Below are 26231 nucleotides of genomic sequence, written 5' to 3' on the forward strand. Positions count from 1 at the left end.
GGTTGTTTTATTAATTACTCAGTATGAAACCAGCTTTCTGGATTCTCGTCCCAAGACATTAACCACATGCTCTTAGCTTCCTCACCTTGCATGATGTAATGGTCAAAGGGGTAGTAAGGCATAAATTAATGACAGCCAACTGAACTAATTCCCTGTGCTTAAAGAGTTATCAATAACCTAATTCAGAAACAATTAATTCACCATTTTATTCAAATTAGTTACACAATTGTCTTTAATTTGTTAGTACAGGTTCTCCAAAGTTTCAAGACCTAAGAGAACGGTTTGTAACGCAAAGTGTTCACAAGTTGGAAATGTGGCCACTAGTTCAGCTCCCACCCATCAAGATCATCCTGATATTCCCCCAAACAGCTGTTTGCGTGTTTGAACTATACATCAGTTGGATGCGTGGGGAGGGCCTGTACTTGTTGTGATTTCAGTTTCCGCATTGTTGATCCTGTACAAGTTTAGGCCCAATAAGATTCCACAGCAGAAGTACTGAAGAATTACAAGTTAGTCGAAGCCTTAACACCATGAGACAACTAGAAAGTTCACAAGGGAATCCTGAGCCAGGTATCACTTTGAGGATCTTGCGGCCTGACGTCTCCTACAATTTTATCATGCCCTCTTGACTTCTTCTGTAACACATGAGTGGCGTCTGCAGCTGTTTACTATCACAATGCTAATATTTCAAAGATTTCCCACTTTACTATAGTTGTCCATGGCTTATCAAGAGAGCAGACAGCCCAAGGCAGCAGAGTGCAAGGGTGATATCAGTACTTCTGCTGGTTTTAGAATTTAAGCAGAGTTTGTTCAATGTCTTAATGTAGATGAGTAATAGTTAAAATCCATAAAAATGGATTAATTAATCTTAAGAAATTATTAGTAAATGTTGCGGGATGCAAAATTTTAGTGGATCCCAACAACAAACTGAACAAACTCAGTTCGAACTATTTAACTGCAAAACAAGAGCTGAAATGTCATTTGGCAATTAACTTTTCATTAGCTTGAGTTGTTTTATACCATTAGAAACAGATTGAATTTAGGAAGAGACAAGAATGTAGCAGCTTAGAATGGACATTCTGGCTCTCCCATTTCCACATACACACTCTTTAGCTGTGTATAATATTCGATTGTTGCTATTCCATTCTCCTTCCCGAATCCTGCAACAAGAGAATTGGAATTACCTTTCGCTAGGCCAAAAGTCTGTTGTGTAAACAAGTGTTTCCAGAAAAGCAAAAATGCTCCGTACCTGACATTTTATATCCTCCAAAAGGCATCTCAATTGGGCTGACATTGTAGTTGTTTATGAAGCATGTTCCTGCTTCCAAAGCAGCTGCCATTCGATGAGCACGAGTCAAATCTCTGTGGGAAAACAGGGTCGGCTGCAAAAAACCTCAATAGAATTGAACGTGTTCCCACCCTCCCACAACTGTCCAATCAAATGCAAAATAACCTTACAATTCCTTACTTTGATACTTGTCCAGCCTATATCTTAGAGCCAAATACACTGTAGAGGCATCCCTCCTCCTCACTGTACCCTCGGGACTGTGGAAGATGTGCTACATGGCAGCTACAGTTCCCCTTGCTTAGGCACTGAGCATACCAGGCAGGGTATATTTGTTTTTGCATGTCCAGTACCTCTAACTGGATAGTGCAAGTAGAGCACCAACACTGGGTGAGACCCAAATACAATAATCTGACCACTATATCTTACATTTGTAGTAATGATATATTCCTCCAATGAAAGGGATTTTGCCGATGCTGGAAATCCAGAGCAACGCACTCCAAATGCTGGAGGGACTCAGCAGAATAAACAGCTGACTTTTCAGGCCGGGACTCTTGTTGTCCCGAAACATTGACTGCTTATTCCTTTCCATAGATGCTGCCTGACCTGCTGAGCTTCTGGAGCATTCTATGTGATATTCCTACAAGTGTGGACCGTAATCTGAACTGATGAGGAAAAATGATGGATTTTGGTTTGGGTCAGCCATGGACAGAAACAGTCCCTTGGCTGGGACAGGCTATTTAATGATAAGATAGAATGGGGCTGTTTGACTTCACTGTAGTGATGACTCCAGAGCCAGGGTAGTGGGATACACATGCTGGCAAAATGATGGTGAACACCAAGGAGGGGAGGGGGGAGAGAGACAGGCCAGGGGCACAACCTGGGTAACCCTGGCAGTAAAGTTAAAGGGGAGGTGTCCACTACAGCTACTGTCCTTCCAGTCAGAGCTCTCGAAACGGAGCCTGAGGAGCCCCAGATAAATACAACACCAGTACATACATGGGGGACGCTACAGCTAGTTATCTGAACCTTGAAGAGCTTGGGCCGAGTTATATCCAATCAAAGCTCTGCAGTGGACGCCTTGCAACTCAGTAATTTCTTAAGGGAGTACAGTAACAAATCACCACACATCCTATTTTGCTGGAGTCAATAATGTTTAAAGGTTTAATGGAATGAAGTGTTGGTACTGATCTTATGTCCCATCTGACCCGAGCTAAAATTCAACCTGCTGTAAACAACATGAAGGCTTACTGTCGGAGGACTGCTACAACCAGCCAAGTAGCAGTTCCCTTGGTGGTACACACTAGGAATTATGTCTGGAATGCTCTTGCCATCCCAGGGACACGGCTCTGTCTTCAGGAAAGAACAGGCAGTCTAGTTCAAAAATAAACTGTTAATTGAATGATCTAAGTGTTCAAAGAAAAAGCATTTCTGTACCTGGTGAATACGCCAGCTGCCAAACCAAGTTTTGTGTTATTTGCTCTCTCTATAACCTCCTCCTCGGTATGAAATGGCAGTATTGACATAACGGGTCCAAATATCTCCTCCTCAACACATGTCATCTCATCTCTACAGTCTCCTGCAAACACACGTAGATATAGATGATGAGTGGCACAGGTTGGAGTTATTTCCTAAGTAAGTAAAAAGATAGCTGTGTATCTTTATTTGGAGCAGGGGCTCCAACCTGGGGTCCACTGACCTTTTGGTTAATGGTAAGGTTCCATGGCATAAAAAAGGTTGGGAATCCCTGATTTAGAGTAAGACTTTGTTAACTGTGGAAAGACAGAACTCTTTAACTGCCAGCTTGTCACATTGTTAATAACTCATCGAAGGACTCACTTAGACTCTAAATTAATCCTTTAAATTTCAGAAGGATGGTATTTCTTGCTGCAAGAGGGTCATGCACAACAGATTGTTTCTAATCTCCTCATTTAACTGTAGATCTTGGCCAAAGGTTGAAAAAAAACAAAGACCTCAAACTGGTGTAATAGTAAAAGATTACCAAGCAGATAGAGGAAATGATTCAAGAACATGCTCAAAGCTTCGTAGAGAAAAATGCAACTTCCCCATTTATAGACAGAGCCAGACTGCTTATTTGGGATGTTATGGAAAAACTGAGTCAGTGCCTCAATGGCACACTGAGGTCCAGCAGAAATGGCAGGAGGGATACACCACCTCACAGGCCTCGTCATGTGCCCTCGCCCTGGATCCATGTAGACCCCAGCAGTTCCACAAAACTAGAGTGGAAGCAGGTCATCCTTATTCCCAAGGTAATGTGACCAAAAAAAAACAGCTTTAAAAATTAACAACCCTCTATAGAAAACTCTTCACTGTAACCACAAATTGTTGAGCAGCTATCCCAAGCTACGTTGACCAGTTTTGGGGGTCTCCTACCTGAGACAATGACAATGCCTACCAGGTCAAAACCCTACAGAATCCTCTATGTTTTAAAGACACCAGCTCCAATTCACTGTAATTTATTTATTTATTTGCTTAGCATTACAGTGTGGAGTCACAATTAACCCTAAGCTAATCATGGGACAATTTACAATGGCCAGTATGTCCTTAGACTTGAAGAAACCGGAGCACCCAGGGAAAACTCATACACTCCATGGGAGGACATAGAGACCCCTCACAGAATGGCATCGGAATTGAACTCAACTCCAGAATGCACTGATCTGCAATAGCATCACTCTACTGTGATGTTCACACAATGAAATAGGACCCTCCTCAGACACTAACGTCCTTGTCGAGCAAATTAATCACAGATTTATTCTACTTTAAGTAATAAACTATTCCAGCCTCATCAACTTCCTTACTCTTATAATAATTCTGAGTCAATAAAGACCAACATAGCATTTGCCTTCAACATTGCTTACTCTGCATATTGTTACGGAAACAGCAATGAAGAATTCTTCTACTTCTGAGTGTACAGTATCCCTGAGTCTCTGGGATCATGTAACTGACGGTACTGAAAACCAAGAGGAAGTTACTGACATGAAGGAAGCCCCAAACACCACCAAAGATGGAGGACCTTCATCGCTGCCCTGAACACCAGTGCGCAGTAATACATAGACTAGAAAATCCAAACTCTAATATTCAAGAGTTCTTTGCCATTTAAAAAGAAATATACCCCCTATACTTATTCATATATTATGCACCTTTTTTGTCCACTTACTTAATCTGCCTATATCTTGTTTCACTCACATCTTACCTTTTAAGTTACATTTCAAGTCTATTAATAGAATTAGACTGCAATACCTAAAATACACGGCTTCATGAAATATCCATCTTTCAGCTTTGGATCATCAGGAACAAACAAGTCACCACCACACAAAACGTTAGCACCCTACAAACAAAAGGTTAAGAAGATTATCATTCACCAACCAACCAGTATCATTCAAAGTCAAGAGCAAATCCTTACAAGTGTACATCACTGTTTATGCATAAGAGAGTATCACAGAACCATAGTTTACAAAATATTTCCAGGAGATGCCCATGAACCAAAAAACTCACCCATCGAGCACTATGCCAACAGGTTCTCTAATTTCCAGACAGATATTTAAAGAAGCAAAGTTCAAAGTAAATTTTTATCAAAGTACATGTGTCACCATTCACTTTCTTAGGTATACTCAACAAATCTATAGAATAGCTATAATAGAATGAAAGACCACCCAACTTGACAACAAACTGCAAATACAAAGAAACATAGAAAACCTACAGCATGGTACTGGCCCTTCGGCCCACAATGCTGTGCCTAACATGTACTTATTAGAAATTACTGAGGGTTACCCATAGCCCTCTATTTTTCTAAGCCTCATGTACCTATCCAGGAGTCTCTTAAAAGACCCTATCACATACGCTTCCACCACCGTCACCGGCTGCCCATTCCACGCACTCAGCACTCTTTGTGTAAAAACTCTCTCCTCTGTACCTACTTCCAAGCACCTTAAAACTGTGCCCTCTTGTGCTAGCCATTTCAGCCCTGGGGAAAAGCTTCTGACTATCCACACGATCAAAGCCTCTCATCTTATACACCTCTATCAGGTCACCTCTCATCCTCCTGTCACTCCAAGAAGAAAAGGCCAAGTTCACTCAACCTGTTCTCATAAGGCATGCTCCCCAATCCAGGCAACATCATTGCAAATCTTCTCTGCATTTTTCTATAGTTTCCACATCCTGTAGTGAGGCAACCAGAACTGAGCACAGTACTCCAAGTGGGGTCTGACCAGGGTCCTGTATAGCTGCAACATTACCTCTCAGCTCTTAAACTCAATCCCACGGATGATGAAGGCCAATGCACTGTATGCCTTCTTAACCACAGAGTCAACCTGCGCAGCAGCTTTGAGTGTTCTATGGACTCGGACCCCAAGATCCCTCTGAACCTCCACACTGCCAAGAGTCTTACCATTAATACTATATTCTGCCATTATATTTGACCTACCAAAATGAACTACCTCACACTTATCTGGGTTGAACTTCACCTGCCGCTTTTCAGCTCAGTTTTGCATCCTATTGATGTCCCGTTGTAACCTCTGACAGCCCTCCACACTATCCACAACACCCCAACCTTTGTGTCATCAGCAAATTTACTAACCCATCCCTCCACTTCCTCATCCAGGTCATTTATAAAAATCAAGAAGAGAAGGGGTCCCAGAACAGATCTCTGAGGCACACCACTGGTCACCAACCTCCATGCAGAATATGACCCATATACAACCACTCTTCGCCTTCTCTGAGCAAGCCAATTCTGGATCCATAGCAATGTCCCCTTGGATCCCATGCCTCCTTACTTTCTCAATAAGCCTTGCATGGGGTACCTTATCAAATGCCTTGCTGAAATCTATATACACTACATCTACTTCTCTACCTTCATCAATGTGTTTAGTCACATCCTCAAAAAATTCAATCAGGCTTGTAAGGCACAACCTGCTGACTTCCTAATCATATTATGTCTCTCCAAATGTTCATAAATCCTTCCTCTCAGATTCTTTTCCGTCAACTTACCAACCACTGAAATAAGACTCACTGGTCTATAATTTCCTGGGCTATCTCTCTATCTGTATCTTATTTCTGGAGGCAGCAGAGATACCAAGCCCATGTTCCTCTACAATGAGTTAAATAATTAACAGCAATTGCTGAAATTTTTAAGCCAAATCCATTGGGTGCACAATACAAAAATGAATCCTAGAGACAATCAGTGAGAAGTCTGAATCAAAACAAGTCAAACTATCCATTGTAGAGAATCACTTTGTTTCAGAGTCCCTGCCCACACTTCTAACCTTTGAACCAAGCAGTGTGCAGGGCAGATTGAAACAATTACAACTGCCAATACAGTGCAACAAAAATGCTTGTTTACCTGCTCCTTGGCCTGCTTGATGTAGGACAACACTCGATCCAGGTGAGGCCGACTAATGAGTGCTCCCATTCGAGTACCTTCAAGCAGGGGATCTCCGAGTTTTATTGTTTTTGTCTTTGCCAGTACTTTCTCCAGAAATGGTGCCAGTATGTCTTTCTGTACAAACACCCTGGTGCCATTGCTGCACACCTGAAAGGAAGATTATAATACAATTTCATAGAAATAAAGATAACTGCCAGCAATGATTCAGTCTATTCATTCTCACCTCGGCCAGAAACTCTCAACTTCAAACTCCACAACAGTAGAAAACTCCAGTCGTATACGGAGGAAGCAGTATTGCAGATCAATATTACAGGAGCTCCTTAAACGCATGATATGTGTACCAGCTCTATGCAGGTGCAATCCAGTTGGTCCATCTCAAACACCCTCTTCATATAACCCTGCAAAATTTCTCTCAGATACTAATCCAACTCCCCACTGAACACTACTATGGAATCTGGTAAATCTGACCCCTATTAAATCTGGTAAGGCATTTCCAACTTTGATCATTCATGATAAAACCTTTTCCTCGCCTCCCTTTTCTGTTGACTTGAAGCCTTTTTATAAAAGATACTGAAATAGACTTTTATTTTCATTTTCTAAATGCAATTGTACAAGGAAATTCAAAACACCAAATAGAATTTTGTGTTGGACTGCAAATGCAGCCACTGTTTACTGTGTGCAATAAACGGTACCATAGGTGGATGAAAATTTCTTTCTGTTATATCAAGATGTTGAACACTACATTAGAAAAAAATCAGGAGATGCACAAAAGATAATTAAACCATTGAATAAACAGAGTTAGAAAACCCAGCGTCAAATGGAAGCTATTTTTGAAATTGAAATGCTGTGCATCTCATCTGTTTTGCAGATGAACAATAAGGGTTTCTTCCGAATACTGACTAAATATGTAGCAATCCAGCAAGATTCCACGTTCAGTTGCTAGTGTGCGCAGGGATAAACAGACTCGGCTAGGTGTAATGATCCTGTAAAAAATAAGGCCTGATTTTACATGAGCTGGTTCATATCAATTAATGTCTGGACTGAGCTCCAATGTTTTAATGCATCATTTGGTGTTCAGCCAACTTGCCCTCAACTCCAGCTCTGCTACTTACAAGGTGGCTGATGAGGTCATTACAGGCTCTGTAGATTCTGCCACAGATGAGGCAACTGGTGCCAAATGGGGTAGGTGGGATGTTTGGGAAGCATTGTGATTTTTCTGCCACTTATCCTGGGTTTCTTTGTGCCCAATGAACCCAACGTTCTCAATGTTTTCCCGGATGCTTTTCTCCATTTACAGAGACCATAGACCAATGTTTCCCAGGACATGTTAAAAGATTTTCAAGTTTGTGAAAAAAATTCTTTTAAAATATTTTCTTTTGTTCACCTGATTTTTTTGTTGTCATGGGAGTGTCTTTTTTTGGAAGTCTGGGGATGGGCACATAAATGACACAGCCTGCTCACCACAGGTGGCTGACTGCTATCGGGGGGATGTCGGCCTAGGAGAGGGCGCTGATTGCTTGTTCGTTTGTTAATCCTGCCAGTGGATTTGGAAGATTTTTCAGTTTAAGTGTTGGTGGCAGTACCTTTCTATGCTTGCAAATTCTCAGAAGTCTACGGCATCACTGCAAACAGTAGGCAATGAGCTCTTTGCCTGGTTCAAATCCTTTCTCTTTAAATACTTCTTTTCCTTAGATAGCCAAAGGCTGTTCTGGTGCACTGAAGGTGGCATCAGTGCCTGGCTACATTGAGATGTGCAATGTCATTACGTTGTGTGTGTTGCCGCGGGACAGGGAATGGACACTGATGCATGCTACGGGCAGGTCAGTCACACATTCAGCATCTCAAATATTTAGAATGAGAATTATTCCTTTACATTTAAGTGACTGTGTCAACAACTGGAGAATTTGCTAATTAATCTGCACAGGTGAACTGTGTGTCTAAACATTTAGGAGAATATTCTCCGATAAGGAAAGATAGCGAGGCAGATGGATGAAGGAGAAATGAAGGGTCATCGGCTACGTAGGAGGGAAGGGTTAGATTGATTTTGGTAGTAGGTTAAAAAGCTGGCACAACATCGTGGGCCGAAGGGGATGCACTGTGCTGTACTATGAAAAAAGATACCTTATTTTACCTACCTCTCCCTGACTCAAAAAATTAGCCAGCAAAGCACCTTTCACAGCATTCTCCAAGTCACAGTCAGAGAAAATAATGAGCGGAGATTTCCCACCAAGCTCCAGGGTGACATGCTTGATACTTTTTGCTGCTGCTTCCATAATCTAGAGGTGTAGCACAGAAAAAGAATATTTGTTCAGTCCTGTGTACATCTCTCTGACTTCAAGATTTCTTAACAAGATATTCTTTGTCTAAATCTTATTTCAGAAATTTACGTGAGAATAACATCCAATTGTGTTAGTGTTCCTTGTGTATTAAACATTTGTGAACAGCATTTACATGGTGATAGATTGTGACGAGAGATGATTCAAAAATACTTAAGTTACAACTAGTTATTCTGAAACACAGTGACCCCATTTACTTTTGCTTGACATGGAATGCCACAAACTGCAGAATTTGGGAATTCTTGCCTGGTGTTGTAACTAACGGAACAAACAACACTGGCTAAAATGCCCGGTAAGTTCTGCCTTCTTTAAAAAGTGTCACCGTTGTGGCTGACTTCCTGACTGCCAATTCTAGTGTAGCCATGCAGAGTAAACTGATGTAACCATGCTTAGTGGAAAGACTTTATGGACTGACGCCTAATACAAGACTAAAACCCACTTGAGTTTTTTTATTTTAGGTTTTGGGCCCCTCATCTTAGAAAAGATGTGCTGGCATTGGAGAGGGTTCAGAGGAGGTTCACAAGGATGATTCCAGGAATGAAAGGATTCTCATACGAGGAATGTTTGATGGCTCTGGGTCTGTACTCACTGGAATTCAGAGGGATGATGGGCGATCTCATTGAAACCTTTCAAATATTGAAAGGCCTAGACAGAGTGGATGTGGAAAGGATGTTTCCCATGGTGGGGGAGTCTAGGACAGGAGGGCGCAGCCAGCCTCAGAATAGAGGGGCGCCCTTTCAAAACAGAGATGCGGAGAAATTTCTTTAGCCAAAGGGTGGTGAATTTGTGGAATTTGTTGCCATATGCAGCTGTGGAGGCCAGGTTTTTGGGTGTATTTAAGGCAGAGATGGTAGCAAACACGAGAAAATCTGCAGATGCTGGAAATTCAAGCAACACACACAAAATGCTGATGGAACACAGCAGGCCAGGCAGCATCTATAAGGAGACGCACTGTCACAAGGAACTTCGTCCTGACGATGGGTCTTGGCCCGAAACGTCGACAGTGCTTCTCCCTATAGATACTGCCTGGCCTGCTGTGTTCCACCAGCATTTTGAGAGATTGATAGGTTCTTGATGGGACGTGGCATCAAAGGATACGGGGAGAAGGCCGAGAACTGGGGTTGAGGAGGAGATAGAATAAAGAATAGGCCATGATTGAATGACGGAGCAGACTCGATGGGCCAGATGGTCTAATTCTGCTCCTATGTCTTATGGTCTTAAGTTGTTTCTCTCCAGAAGGTGAAAGCTACACAAAAATACCTCCATATGATAGACACACTCCTCAATATTGTAATGAATATCATCAAAAGCACACAAGACTGATTTGAAAGAACAATTACTAAAAATAAAAAAAGAAGAAAATAGCTCTGCCATTTTTAGAAACAAGTTTATGTACCTCAGACTTCTGAATTTAATATCATGGAAACACACTTGTATGTAGGGTTGTCCACGAGTCAGACGCTCATAACCTGGGGACAGCCTGTACTGGCACCTCTTTTAAAGTGAAGGTTAAAAGCTGTGCTCCGCTTCTGTTCACCATCGCTCCACCATCAATCCTCAAGACTTGGTTGTCCTGATCAAGATCATGGCCCCAAGCCTGATGGGCCAGCGTTCGGCGGTACGCTGCCTTACCGTCACAGGGGCCTTACTTTGGATGGACCATTAGTTTAAAGTAACAGCAGCGTCAAACCATTGCACAGAGATTCACTGGTTTACACACATAACCACAAACAGCTTTTACCTTGATCCCAGTTGGCACACTACCAGTAAAAGAGACTTTGGCCACACCCTCGTGCCTACAGAGGAGGTTTCCGGTTTCCACTGCTCCTTGGACTACGTTGAACAGGCCATTCGGCACTCCAGCTTGAGTGTAGATCTCAGCCAGCATCACCGCAGTCAGCGGGGTCAGGGGCGAAGGCTTGAAAACCATGGCGTTTCCTGGTTTCAACAGACAGAAGTTCCAGAATACTTTTAGATTTCTTTGCCTCTGAAGCATTAGACTGCATTGCTTTCCACTTCCCTGTATATGATGATAAAAGGCATAGACAGAGAGAACCACCAGCGCCTTATTCCCCAGGGTGGAAATGCCTAACACCAGAGGGCATAATTTTAAGGTGATTATAGTGGATTGTCAGAGATAGCGTACTTTTACACAAAGGCTGGAATGCACTGCCAAAGGTGACAATTGCAGCAGATACATTAGGGACTTTTAAGAAACTCTTAGATTGGGGGAAAAAAAATCACAACCTTTCATATTAGATAGGATAGGAATTTGGAATTTGCAGTCAATGTCCCTTTCTCCCAAAACTACATATAGATATATGTACCATTCCTAGGGTAACAGATGAGAACCAGTTCCGCTTTTCAGACATTCTCCACAATTGGAAGCATGGTTGAAAGAAAAATGGAGGGCTATGTGAGATGTTATGTACCCCTAGGGTTCATAGTTTCTGTGGACAATCACTTTAAAATGTCGGGAGAATGAGACTGGCTTTTGGACTCTGGTCGTGCTGCTATTGAGGGGGGGGGGAGGCGTCCAGCACAAATGCGACAGAGAGAGAGACACACACACCACGAGACACTGAACGAGCTTTGTGCACCCACGTGAAGGTGGGGGTTTCGGAGGATCGATTCGGGGAAATCAATCAGTGGCTCACAGTGTGTAAAGGTGCGACCGGTGGGGAACTGTTTGTGTGTCCACCCTCGCCTGGGTGACAGGTCCACCACTGAAGAACGGTCGTACGTGGTATGGTCATAGTCGATGACCACAACAGGAAGACAACGGGAAGATTGACGGCAACCGCATCACCTCTCACTCTTTGATACTCTAACAACTACCTCGACCTGAACCGAACTGAACACTGCATCATATCGTAAGACTGTATCCATTTACCCCTAGCTTTGAAAGAGCCTGGTTTCTGGTTCCTATTTCCACACTTCTATATATATCATTGCTAACCTGTTCCATATATTTGCATTTTATTGTACTGTATTGCTTAGTTTACTAATAACCACTATTAGTTTATAGCAACACCAGACTCCAAAGTGTTTTCCATTTCTGCTGGTTCTTTAACCCGGTCACGGGGTACGTGACACGGTTAGAAAGGGTTAGATTGGTCTTGGAAGAGGTTAAAGGCTCACACAACATCGTGGGCTGAAAGGCCTGTACTGTGCTATGTTAAATCCATATGGATGCAACATCCAGATATAAAACCAAGACACAGTGTCAACTTGAAGAACAGTCATTACCTGGAGTACTCATTTGTAACTGCATGACACAGGATACATTTATCTGTTATTATGAAATAATCTGTCAAATACTGGTAATTGTGAAGGGAAAAGACTTAAATGATGCACTACAAAAAATTAGCATCTTTGGAAGATACATCATTACTTAGACAAATAAATATTAAGACTGCTGCCGCACAATGCTGTTCTGAGTATTTCTATCTCTAATGTTGACTCCTGGAATAAATGTATTAATGTAGGAAGTATCCTTGGCCATGAGGGAGGAAGTTCACTGGAGTGTGATGAATTACTGAAACATACAAGATTCTGAGGGGAATCGACAAGCTGGCTGTTGCTCAAAATGGGGGTTTCTGAATCTGGGGTTACCCATCTCAGAGGAAGACTAGAGAAAAATTCTCCTCTCAGAGACTTGCAACTCTATGGGAGTCTTCTCCGCGAGAGCCATGGAGATGGAGTCATTAAATATATACGAGGTAGAGACAACAGACACTGAAGCTAAAAGAGATACATGGAGAGAGTTGAAAATGGTGTTGAGGATAAACCAGATCAGAAATGATCTACTGAAATGCAGATCATGCTCAAGGGGCTGATTGATGTATTCTTCCTCCTGCTTCTTGTCTTTATCATTCAACCACGCTTTGCAAAGAAATCCTTGAACATTAAATAAAATGGTGGAGACAGATACGATAGGGTCTTTTAAGAGACTTTAGGATAAGTACATGGAGCTCAGAAAAATAAGAGGGCTGTGGGTAAGCCTAATAATTTCTAAGGCAGGGACATGTTCGGCAGAAGGGCCTGTATTGTGCTGTAGGTTTTCTGTTTCTACGTTAACCTCTCATCAGAAGCCTGTGCCAGGGAATTAGTAATTAAGTGAACCTCTGCAGCTGAAAGGCTGGGCAAGTAACTGCAGAGCAACCATGATGCCAAGTATGTGATCTGGAAAATTTCTCTGACTAAAAAGAGACTGGATAGACTGGGGCCTTTTTCCCTTGTAGCGTTACAGGCCAAGGATTAATCCTCTGGTATATAAAATCATGAGAAGCACAGATAAGGTGAATGATCATGGCCTTTTAATCAGGATAGGGTCTCTAAAGTGCGTAGTTTTAAGATGGGGGAGGGAATTTCAAGGGGGCCTGAGGAGGGATGTTTTCACAGTGAGTGGGTGGAACGAGGTACTAGAGGAGGTAGTAGAGACAGGGACAATCACAATGTTTAAAAGATGTTTGGATAGGTACATGGATTGGAGAAGTTTAAAGTAACATGGGGCTAATGGGGCTAGATCAAGTAGCCTCCTTGGGCAGCATAGACCAATTAGGTCGATGGACCTGGTTCTGTGCTGTATAACTCTATGACTTCCTCAGGAATTTCCCATGGATCAGATGTGAGATAACCGTTGAGAACGAGTTTACTAAAAAAGAAGATAATGGACGCACTCACCACAAGCCAGCGCTGGGGCTGACTTCCAGCAGGCAATTTGAAACGGGTAATTCCAGGCCCCAATCCCCACGCACACACCCAGGGGCTCCCTTCTGGTGTAAGCAAATGATCCTCCAGACAGCTGAATGTGCTGGCCTGTGCTCAGGAATGAAGGGAAGATACTTAGCACAAGTCCTGGGAAACAGATGATTATTCCAAAAGAACAAAAGCAACATTAATTCCAGTCAGCAATTCATATGAGCGATTTCATGGTCAATTTTCCAGCTTTCAGAACAGGATCCAGGCTAAGAATAACGTTAGTACAGAATGAATAAACTTTCTTAAAGGACTAGCGATCGGTCACTTACGCAGTCAGAAATTCAGCATGTCTTTACCTAAGCAAGGTGGTCTAGGTAGTTACCATTGCCATTTAAATCACATTTTTGAAGTTCTCCCATTTATTTTTCAACAGGTGAAAAGGTTTCAGCATTTATTCTCTATTTCATGCAAACAGACTAATGTAACCATAAAATCTAATGTCATTATTACACCACTTTGTTTTAACACCCTATCATGGAAAAATGTGTTCAACAATAAAGACACAAGACCTGCCACTATGTTCATGATGTACCATTACCCACGGCAGGCATAAATACCATCAATGTCTCTCCCAAAAATCCTCCAAATCCATTGACAGGATTAACAGACCATCATATTATATCTCTGATTACTCTCAGCCAACGTTTGTCCCAGGCCCTCGAGACAAGTGTTCTGCTCTGGCTCCATGAATGCAAGTGACTTCCTGGAAGAGTTAGACAACGGTTTAAGGATATTCGCAATCCTTCCTTGAGAAAACTGTGATCTCTTCATCAATTCTGGGAAACCCCTGGCACGTGACTGCTCAAAACAGAGCCTCATCTTCTGAGAAGCTCAAGTTGTTCTAACTGGAGCAGGCCAGAAGCAGAGTTGGTGAAGCTTCGGAACATCTCAAGTATCACCTGCTCACTGTGGGCCTGCACTGGCCTTATCCCTTTCCTCAGAACCAGGAGTCTTCCTCAACAATGTCTTAACTCATTTCAACCAAGTCAAAGGAGGATTTGGGGCACTGGTAGAATGAAATGTTTGGTGTCATACTGTGATCAAATAAGGTTACTTCATGAACAAATAGGATGAGCAGAAATAATAGAAAACAAATCAATGCTGTCAACAAATTAGATGAAGAAAAACTGCTTGCAATTATCTAAAAACTAATAGGTTAAAATACTCCAAGGGGTTTCACATAATTCAGCGCAAATATAACACAAGATGGCCAAAACCTCGGTGAAAGGAGGAGATGTGATCTTGGTAGGATAGATGCTCTGAGAAAGTTTGCCCTCCTGTGGGAATACTGAACTAGGGAATATCATTCCAGAACAGAGTTCCCAGCTAAGAATGAATAGGAAGAATTTCTCCTCTCTGAGAATCATGTGGAAAGCTATGGAGAACATAGAACAAGGAAAAGTATAGCGATGGATGGAAGATTCTGTCCACACGTTGAGCCAACCTTGATGCCAGTTTATACAAAATGTCTTCCTCCCATGTATGATCTGAATCATTACATTTCCTTCATGTTCATGTGTCTACCTAAAGCCTCTTAAACCCCAACAAACTGCCTGGTTCCACTTCTAATCCAGAAATCCATTCCATGTACCTATTATACATATATATTTTTTTAAAAATCCCCCTCTAACCTTAAAAACATATTGTCTGGTTTTTTAACGTTCCTACTCTGAGGAAAAGGTTCATCTTCCCTATCTATGCCTCGCCTAATTAAAATAAAATCGTAATCAGGTCTTCTTTCAGCCTGACACTCTAGGACTCAACCTCTCTTTATAGCTCACACCATCTAGTCCAAATGACAGCTCGGAAAACCACTTCTGCATCCTCTCCACTTCCTTCCTATAAATGGGGTGACCCGAATTGCACAAAATACTCCAAGTGTGGTTCAAGTGCATTCTCCAAGAGAATGAATCACTGAAAATACTCAAGACTGAGGCAGATGTGTTTTAGGACCAGAAGGGGGAATCAAGACCTACAGAGAGTGAAGCTGACACCAAAATCAGATTTGCTATGATCTGACTGAATACAGGCGCAGAGGCCATATGGTATTCCCCTGCTCTAGGTCCTTTTGCTCTTGTTTCAAGCAGTTATTAAGGAGGTGAGGGCGCCTGAGACACAGATTTGAATGGAATGGAAATTCCACTGGTCGAGACCACAGCTGCCAACACGAGAGACTGAAATTTGAAAACCTGACCGAGTCCCACCAAGGCATTGTACAGTTATTTTCACTTTTATCAAACACAGTTGTTGAAAATGCTGACCACTGCCTCCTTCCTTTCCAGTCCTGATGAAGCGTCTCGGTCCAAAGTGTCAACTGCTTATTCCCTCACTGAGCTCCCCCAGCCTTTGTTGTAAGCTGATAAAATTCATGGCTTCATTCTCGTTCTTACCAGCTAGTGTTCCAGCAATGCCAGCAAAATATTCCACAGCCTGCCATGCTGTGTCTACGTCAGTCCTGGACTCGGTTATGGGCTTTCCGGTGTTGATGGATTCTACAATCGCAATATCTTCCCTTTGTTCCTGTTTCAAGAAGAAACAAGCATTTCAGTTGTTTGCACAGAAGAGCCATTTTCTTTTAATACCTTGTTACATTTAAGTTTTAATGGCCTTTCCCTATTCTATTACAATTCCCTCCACATCCCCCACAATATCATCTAGTACTAGCTGTTAGGGGAAAATGAAGAAAATTTCAATAACTTCCTCCTCACTTACCCTTACAATGCTCACAGGAGTTTTTTTTCAGCCTTTTCAAAACAAGCCAATAAGATAAATAGAACTAGAACAAAGACAAGAACGTGTATTGCACTTTTCATAACTTGAGATTAGACATTTGCTTGGAGGCAAAATTATAATCTGACCACATCCAATCAAAACACAACTGAAAGCACTTATAATTTCTTCATACTTAATCTTCACTTAAAATATAACAACCTCAACGTTGGTTTAGAAGACGTGGCAATCAAGAAGAGAGACAAGCAGATAAAGTAACCAGCCAGGTCAAGTACTACACTTCAGCTACCATCAAGTTCAGACCCACTAGTCACATCCTACTTAAAATGTTTCAAAGCCCACAAGGTATATTTTTAAATTATGATCACCGTTATAAGACTGCATGGCAGCCACATTACACATATCACTTTTCCAACAAAACCTTTGTCGTAATAATCAGATTATTTAATTTAGTCATAATGGTCGAGGTACAAACATTCCCCAGAGCAATAGGGAGAACTCATTTTCTCTTCTTCGGGGCAGTGCCTTGTTCAGAATAGTAGCTTTAGGTCACTAAGATAAAGTAAAAGGGTTCATACTAAAAGTCCTCTACACTATACGCTCCTAATATCAGCTGGGTCAGATTCCAACAGAAAATGGGTTTATATAGAGTAAGAATGCCAACACAAGGCACCCAGAACAAATTAGAAAAATGTGACAGATCAAGTAAGCATTAACCAGGAAATCAGACATTTAATATTTCATGTGGGAGCCAGGGATATCAGCTTCTCACCACAGATGTAAATTAGCTGGCACTTTGCATCAGCCTGGCTTGTCTTTGTGGGTGTTTTTGTTATTACTGGGAGTAGTCAGTTTGTGTGATGGATGTAGGAGGTGAGAGAACATTTATTATTAAATGGTAAAAACAGCATTCTGGTGAGGACATCCTCCTTAAACAATGGTTTTGTGTATGTGCCACCTCCACTGAGATATACTATTTTCACTGTATTTTACAAAAACAACTGCCCAAGAGCAACTGGTTTTAAACATCATAGCCACACTGACAAGCAGTTGGGAATTCCAATTCCTTGAACTCCACCTGACAATCAATGAAATCTTCCAAATGTCATAGAATTCAATTGTTCACCCACACTTCTGTAACCATGGTGACGTTGCTTAGAAACAAATGACACATCCCTCTTGGGTTATTTCCTCTTCAGACTAAGCCCGTATTTACAGGACCATGGACTACAGCCAGAAAAATATGTTTCACAAGCTGTTGGCTGGATTCTTTTGTTTTGCTTGCCTGAAAGATTAATTGCTTCTCCTCCAAGTCTTCATGTACTAATCCCCAACAGAAAGGACTGAGACAATCTGTGCACAGGATGTGACAATATGGCTATTAGTAGGAAATCAAAGCAAGACACTTCTCCTATTTAAATAACCAGCAACATAAAGAGGAAGTCACTCGGCCTATAGAGCCACGTCAGCTCCCAGAGCATTGCCACTTTCCAATAAACTATCCTTTCTCATATCTTCACCCACTCCTGGCTCTCCCATCGTCACCAAATAACCCACCCACTTGTCTTCAGCGGTATAAGAGCTCACTTAAGCAGCCGGAGAAGCATGGAGCCACAGGGAGTACACACAAACCACGACGTCTTTTGGAATATTTGAGTGAGTAGAAACACAAAGCAAACTGGACTATCTTTACAAAGAGTAAATACAGACAAAATGGAAAAATTTTGTCCTGAAACTGATCTGGGTAACAACAGAGTTCTGCATTGCACAACAATATAACCACTCAACACAAGAGTGCTGGAGGAACTCAGCAGGCCAGGCAGCAGCTACGGTAAAAAGTACAGTCAACCTTTCAGGCCGAAAACTTTTGACAGGACTGGAGAAGAAAAGCTGAAGAGTAGATTTAAAAGGGTGGGGGGGAGGGATGAAGTAAAGAGCTGGGACGTTGATTAGTGAAAGGGACAGAAGGCCATGGAAGAAAGAAAACGGGGAGGGAGCACCAGAGGGAGGTGATGGGTGGGCAAGGAGATGAGGCAAGAGAGGGAAAAGGGGATGGGAAATGGAGAGGGGTGGGGTTGGATGGCATTACCAGAAGTTTGAAAAATCAATGTTCATGCCATCAGGTTGGAGGCTACCCAAACGGAATATAAGGTGTTGTTCCTCCAACCTCAGTGTGGCCTCATTACGACAGTGGAGGCGGCCATGGATTGACATAGCAGAATGGGAATGGGAAGAGGAATTAAAATGGGAGGTCACTGGGAGATCCCACTTGTTCTGACAGACAGAACGTAGATGCTAGGCAAAATGGTTTCCCAATCCACGTCGGGTCTCACCGATATACAGGAGGCCACACCAGGAGCACTGAACACAGTAAATGACTCCAACAGATTCACAAGTGAAGTGTCACCTCACCTGGAAGGACTGTTTACGGCCCTGGATGGCAGTGAGGGAGGTGGTGTAGGGGCAGGTGTAGCACTTGTTTGCTTGCAAGGATAAGCGCCAGGAGGGAGATCAGTGGGAAGGATGAATGGAGACGGGAGTCACGTAGGGATCGACCCCTGCAGAAAGTAGAAAGTGGGGGGGGGGGGGGGGGGGAGAGAGAGGGAAAGAGGTGCTTGGTGGTGGGATCCCGTTGGAGGCGGTGGAAGTTTGGGAGAATTGTGTGCTGGATGTGAAAGCTGGTGGGGTGGTAGGTGAGGACAAGAGGAACCCTGTCCCTGGTAATCACAGATGTGCATGAAATGGAAGAGATGCAGTTGAGAGCAGCGTTCCATCAACTAACTTCCCAGCTCTTTGCTTCATCCCTCCCCCTCCTGGTTTCACCCATCACCTGGTGTTTCCACCCTCCCGCCACCTTTTAAATCTACTCCTCAGATTTTCTTCTCCAGTCTTGCCGAAGGGTTTCGGCCTGAAACGTCAACTGTGCTTTTATCCCATGCCTGGCCTGCTGAGTTCCTTCAGCCTTTTGTGTGGGTGTTGCTCACATTTTCTCGTTTGTAATAATGACGACTCAAAAGCTTGCTGTGTGCATAATGGTAAAATATATATAAAAATATTTTTTTAAAAATCACAGCTGTAGTTCCAGTTCTATTACAGCATGGGACTTGCTGTCAGCTACTGAATAAACATCATCATATTCCCTGATTGCTTACAGATCACTTAATCCCAAAAGACCTGGATTAAGACATTTATCAAATGATTTAAGTAAGGAGGAAAGACTAGGCTCCCACAATGGTCCATGTAACTAGTCAAGGTGAGTTAATTTTCATATGAACAAGGTGAAATGAAAAACAGCATCACAGGCACTTTACATGATTAGACGTACAACATTCACAAGGAAAATACAAATGAAATGATGAGAAAGAACACAAGTAGTTTTTTTAAATCTACAATAATGCACAGTGGTTACAAGCACTGCTATACAGGCAGTCCCCGGGTTACGACTGTGTTACGTTCCTGAGTCCGTCTTTAAGTCGGATTTGTATGTAAGTCGGAACAAGTACATCCGGTATTATTCAGCATCAGTTAGTCAAACATTTGTCTTAGTATACAGTATGTATTTTACCTTTCTATGCAAATAAAACACTTAAGAAACGTATGTATTTCAATAATTAAACCACTGCGTTGCTTAGTAATAATTGTAGCTTTCATCAGGGCAGGGCCTTTTCTCACTTATCCTTTAAAATTGTTCTGATCCGTTGACTGACCGTAGCCTAAAGCTTTTCCAAAGACCAATGACATTTCACCTCTTTCCAAACGCTTTACGATTTCCACTTTATTTTCAATTGTAATCGTTTCCCGTCAACGGAACAGAAACACTGTGGGTGGTGGGTCCTGAGCTCCACTGGGTCCTAAGGACCACCGCACTGAATTCTCCGGGTCCCAAAGTCCACCGCACTGAGACAGGTTAAATGGGACAAGTGGGGGCTGTGCTGGGTTTGGGTATGATCCTCCACAATATTCCGTGGGGGAATTTAAACTGGAGGTGGCAGTGTTTTTTTTTAATGAGGTTGAGTTGCGAGCTTGACATCAACCCAGCACGGATGGACAGTGCGCTCGGGAGTGGTCTGTCACTGGATCAAACTTGGGACCCTCTGTTCTCGAGCCCGGCGCTGATCTCACTGTGCCACCAGCCGACTGGAAAATGGGGTTTGGGGGGGGGGGGGGGGGGGGGTGGTCAGGGTGAATCTTGCTAAGAAAAATTTAAGCCAAATACAAAGTTAAACACTCAACACAGTATCAACATCAACGACTTAAAATGGCGGACAGCGTTCTCCTTCCTCGGTTCATAAGTACAAGTTGTTCATAAATCGGACGTTCGTAACTCGGGGACTACCTGTACTGCGGTAGTCATTAGGTTGGCACAAGCACCAAAAGGGTTGAAGGGAAGGGAACTACCGGTACATCTGAGGGTCAGTCTAAGCTCCAACTATGATCCCTTCCCAGCAACCAGCTTGGAAATCTCAATTTGAGGAAACAGAAGGAAGCTCAGCTCTGGTCCCCTCAACAAGCATCGTGCAATACTCATCTCCTCAGAGACTAAAATACTGGCTACAAGAAAGCCTTGGGACACCAAACCTGTGCCTCTGGAAATGAAGAAAAGAGCAAAAAATGTTCAAAACTCTCTACTCCTCTACTTCAAACACATGAAATAGCAGAAGGAGGCCATCAAGCTCATCATACCTTCTCCATTATTTAAAGAATCTCGGCCTCAACTCCACATTTTTGCCTGTGTTCCAAGCCTGGCACATGTAAATTCAGGTATTTGCATATTTTATTCTGATTGTGTGGTGACAGTTTGTTGTGGCTTTATATTCGGTAAAGGATATTGGGTGAGTCAAGGATGAAGGATTTAACTTTTTAAAAAGTGAAAAAAAACTAACTGTAGAGGTTGGAAAAACTGAAAGGATAATGTTGAATGCTACAATTTCAGATAACCAGGCTTTCTAGTTTGTATCAGAACCGACTAATTTTGACAAATGATCACAAGTTTTTGAACACTATTCCAGGTTTTCCCTTCTCCAGAGATGCTGGCCAAGCTGCTGGGTCTTTCCAGCATTGTCTTTCATTTTCTATTTCCAATGATTACAGTATTCTGTACCCTAGAGATCCAGCATTGTTTTCCTTCTCTCTTCTTTATGCTCATTCATATTTTTCTACCTACAACTCCAAAGAGATTATCAGTTATGACAAGCCTTCATTGCCCTCTTCAGTTTCTCTTGATCTCCACTCTATCACAAACATTCCCTCCAGTCTTCTTGCTTTTCTGCAATTTAAACCATCTGTAACACGAGAAAGTCTGAAGATGCTGGAAATCCAAAGCAACAGACAAAATGCTGGAGGAACTCAGCAGGTAGGGCAGCAAATATGGAAAAGAGTTGACGTTTTGGAACGAGACCCTTCTTCAGGAAGGGAGAAGATGCCAGAATAAAAGGGTGGGGGGGAGGGGAACTTTCCCACCCACCTGGTTTCAACGATCACCTTCCAAGCTAACCGCTTTCCCCACCCCCACTATTTTTTTTATTCAGGCATCTTCTCCCCTCCTTCTCAGTCCTGAAGAAGGGTCTCAGCCTGAAATATTGACAGCTTATTCTTTTCCATAGATGCTGCCTGACCTGCTGAGTTCCTCCATCGTTGTGTGTGTGTTGCTTTGAACCATCTTTGATATCTAACCTTTCCTATTCCTAATGAAAGGTCATCAAACTAAAATTAACTCCATTTCCTTCTCCAAGGCTGCTGCCCAACCCCATTCTATTTTCCAGCCTTTTCTGTTTTTATTTCAGCTTTCACATAAATAGGTGAGATTCTTCATAAATAGGAAACAGACAGCAAATTGTACATAGGGAACTTTGGAAACAAACTCTGTTTGAATTTTGCAGCTATTATTGACACTACAGCAAAACCACGTTATGATTTGCACTAACAACTTGCGGATAAAGACACCATTTAACATGAACTGTAGACCAACTCAGCATTTAACCTCACAGTCTACCCTGAATCAGCCGATTTTAGCCATGGTCACAGTTGGATTCACAAGTGCCATAGTGCAGTGAGACTGTCTTCTATAGGACCCGCAATTCAGAAGACTGAACCAAGAGTCCACAGATTGACACTCCAGTCCCATCATTTGAAAAACTAGAGTCATAGAGTTATAAAGTAGTGAAAAAGGCCCTTCGGCCCAACTCATCTATGCCAACCAAGATATCCATCCGTGCTTGACCTGCTCGTCTGTGTTTGGCCTACAGCCCTCTAGACTTTGCTGTCTAGGTAGCTGTCTTATAAACATTGTAATTGTACCCATTGCTACCATTTCCTCTGGCAGCTTGTTCCTTATATCCATTACCCTTGTGCGGAAACAATCCTTTTAAATCTTCTCCACAACTTATTTCCCTAATTTTAGATTCCCCTATCCTAGAAGAAAGACTGACCATCCATCTGACACCCTGAATATTTCCTGCACCCTTCCCAACTTCATTACCCCCTTACCATAACTGGGCTATAATTGGTCATTATTAATAAAAATATAGAAATCAAAGCTTGAAAATGCCAACCATTTCCAAATGCCACTTAGGGTAGGAAAATCGTATTCCTATTTCAGTTCAGGCTAATTCCAGTCCACATTGGTTTACTAGAGCTAATCAATTGTATCAAATTACCACCAACAGTTCACAAAATACTGCTGGCGAGTGGCCAAGTGGTTAAGGCTTTGGGCTGGCAATCTGAAGGTCGTTAGTTCGAACCTCAGCTGAGGCAGCGTGTGTGTCCTTGAGCAAGGCACTTAACCACACACTGCTCCTGTACATTTATAGCCCAGTGGCGGCAGTTGGTGCAGTATGGACAAGACAAGACAAAGATGGCCCAATACTACACTCGGCCAACATCAGAAACTAGGAACGGCAGCACATATTTAGCAAGTCCACTCAAGAGCAACATTAGCTTTCGCTCCACAGCCTTACAAATAACCTGGACATAAAGACAAGACAATCAATCTGTGCCTCCAACCTCCAACATGTCACAGACCCTTCAGGCAGAAAACACACCGCCAGTGTAATCTCCAACAGTTGACAATGTTATCCCAGCACCACATTCTCGGCAGGAAAACTGCCTGACTTTAGCGGATGAAACTAACTTAAACCTTCCCTAGAAGCAACAACCATATACACACTGGAGACACAAGAGACTGCAGATGCTGGGATCTGGAGCAACAATCAACCTACTGTTGGAACTCTGGGCCGAGCAGCATCTGTGGAGAAGAAGAACTGTTGATATCTTGGGCTGACGCTCAGCACTGGAGTAGAAAATGCAAAACAAAAATTTTGGAGATGTCTAACATGACAAAACATCTCCATCAATCAATCATCCACTTCCCACTTCAGACCCAGTGTTCCAACCAACATTACCACACAGCAGCTCAACAGGTATTATGCTTTTTACAAGACAAAATCTCAAAGCAAAATTTGAAAATCCTACAAAAGGTAGTGGATTCGGCCCGGTACATCATGAGTAAAGCCCACACAAACACTGAGCACATCCACATGAAATGCAGCATCCATCATCAGAGATCCTCACTACCCAGGCCATGCTCTTTTCTCACTGTTGCCATCAGGTAGAAGGTACAGGTGCCTCAGGATTTGCACCACCAGGTTCAAGAACAGTTACTACCCCTCAACCATCAGGCTCTTGAACAAAGAGATTACCGTAGATTCCGGATTTTAAGCCGCTACTTTTTTCCCACATTTTGAACTGCTTTGAACTTTGCGGCCTTTAATACAGAGCGGCTAATGCATGATTTTTTTCATGCCGCCTCGTAAACATTTTGCCTCGTAACAGTAGACCAATAAAATTGATGAGTAGTTCACAGAGGTCCAATGAAATTGTACGATAAATCAAGCGCACTTTCACAATTAAATTATTGTAAATCAGTCATTTGTACTCACCCTCATCAACATGGAAAACACTCGAAGAAAAGCATTGTGCTGCCTTTATGGCAGTTATTTAGTTTATAATATTTTCGCTTAGTAATTCATTTTCTAGTTAAAGTTAGAAGAGTTTTAACTATATTTGTTTTCTGTACTACATCGCGGGATGCTATGACGTCACACCCGGTTTCGCCGCGTCTTGTGGGATACCAGTTTGCGATAAACGGAAAGGAGGGGGGTAGCGGCGGAGCCAAAACGCTGCTTTTAAGTTAAAGGCGATCAATAACTTTTCCTGGTAGGCTGCAGTATATATATTTTTTACCAGTCATTAGGAGATATTGGAATGTTGTTCAGTAAAGAAGTATACGCAACGTATATTTAAAAGTAGCTGCGTTATGGGCACGGTTCGAAAAAAAGCATTTGCAATATGTATTTGTTTTTGTTACCATATGGATTTAATTAAAAGTTAAAAAATCCTCACGTGTAATATCTTTCTGTGTAAATATCTCATATTACAACGTGGGACACCTGCGGCCGAAAATCCGGTGCGGCCTTTACAAGTAAAAAATTGATTTTATTTCTAAAATTAGAGCCAGCGGCTTTTAATCAGGTGCGCTCTGTAGTCCGGAATCTACGGTAACTACATCCATTGAGATGTTCCCACCACCAATGATCTCACTTTAAGGACATTTTATCTATTATTTCATGTTCTCATTATTTATTACTATTTATTTATATTTGCATTTGCACAGTTTGTTGTCTTCTGCACTCTAATTGATCTTTCATTGATCCTGTTATAGTAACCATTCTATGGATTTATTGAGTATGCCCACAGGATAATGAATCTCAGGGTTGTATGGGGTGATATACATACACTCCCGATAATAAAATGTACTTGTACTTTGATGTTCCAATTTGCAATTAGTCTATGGAGATCAATTTAAATAGGCTGATTAATTTAAATAGGTAGCTAGTCTTGAGGAAACAGGTAGAGTGTAGAAGGACTTAGACAGATTAGGAGAATGGGCAAGGAAGTGGCAAATAAAATATAATGTTGGAAAATGCATTGCCATGCACTTTGGTTGTAGAAATAAATATGCAGACTATTTTCTAAATGGGGAGAACATCCAAAAATTTGAGATGCAAAGGGACTTGGGATTCTTTGTGCAGAACAACCTAAAGGTTAATTTGCAGGCAGAATCGCTGGTGAGGAAGGCAAGTGCGATGTTGGCATTCATTTCAAGATGTCTAGAATACGAGAGCAAGGATGCGATGCTGAGGCTTTTATAAAACACTGGTGAGGCCTCATCGTGAGTATTGTGATCAGTTCTGGGCTCCTTATCCAAGAAAAGATGTGCTGGCATTGGAGAGGTTCCAAGGAGGTTCACAAGGGTGATTCCAGGAATGAAAGGGTTATCATACGAGGAATGTTTGATAGCTCTGGATCTGTACTCGCTGGAATTTAGAAGGATGAAGAGGGATCGCATTGAAACCTTTCAAATGCTGAAAGGCCTAGACGGAGTAGATGTGGGAAGGATGTTTCCCATGGTGGGAGACATTTAGGAGAACAGGGCACAGCCTCAGGATACGGGGTGTCCATTTGAAACAGAGATGTGGAGAAAGTTCTTTAGTCAGAGGGTGGTGAATTTGTGGAATTTATTACCACAGGCAACTGTGGAGGCCAGGTCATTGGGCGTATTTAAGGCAGAGATTGATAGGTTCTTGACTGGATATGGCATCAAAGGTTACAGGAAGAAGGCCAGGAGTGGGGCTGAGGAGGGGAGGAAAAAAGGATC

At 42.3% G+C, this 26231-nt stretch overlaps 1 protein-coding gene across 1 annotated transcript in view; it reads right to left on the minus strand.

The window, feature by feature from the left end:
- Positions 1-181: 181 nt before the first annotated feature.
- The window catches only part of LOC140737235 (4-trimethylaminobutyraldehyde dehydrogenase-like), a 39618-nt gene continuing 13568 nt past the window's right edge, over positions 182-26231 (minus strand). Inside the window, exons 3-11 of the mRNA XM_073063547.1 lie at positions 16177-16306; positions 13709-13843; positions 10764-10960; positions 8822-8962; positions 6645-6833; positions 4547-4634; positions 2723-2864; positions 1250-1362; positions 182-1160 (exon numbers count right to left, since the gene is read on the minus strand). Coding sequence (XP_072919648.1) covers positions 1066-1160; positions 1250-1362; positions 2723-2864; positions 4547-4634; positions 6645-6833; positions 8822-8962; positions 10764-10960; positions 13709-13843; positions 16177-16306 — 1230 coding nt within the window. The 3' untranslated portion in view covers positions 182-1065. The remainder of the gene's footprint in view (positions 1161-1249; positions 1363-2722; positions 2865-4546; positions 4635-6644; positions 6834-8821; positions 8963-10763; positions 10961-13708; positions 13844-16176; positions 16307-26231) is intronic.

Source organism: Hemitrygon akajei, chromosome 12 (genome assembly GCF_048418815.1).
Source record: "Hemitrygon akajei chromosome 12, sHemAka1.3, whole genome shotgun sequence".
Lineage (NCBI taxonomy): Eukaryota > Metazoa > Chordata > Chondrichthyes > Myliobatiformes > Dasyatidae > Hemitrygon > Hemitrygon akajei.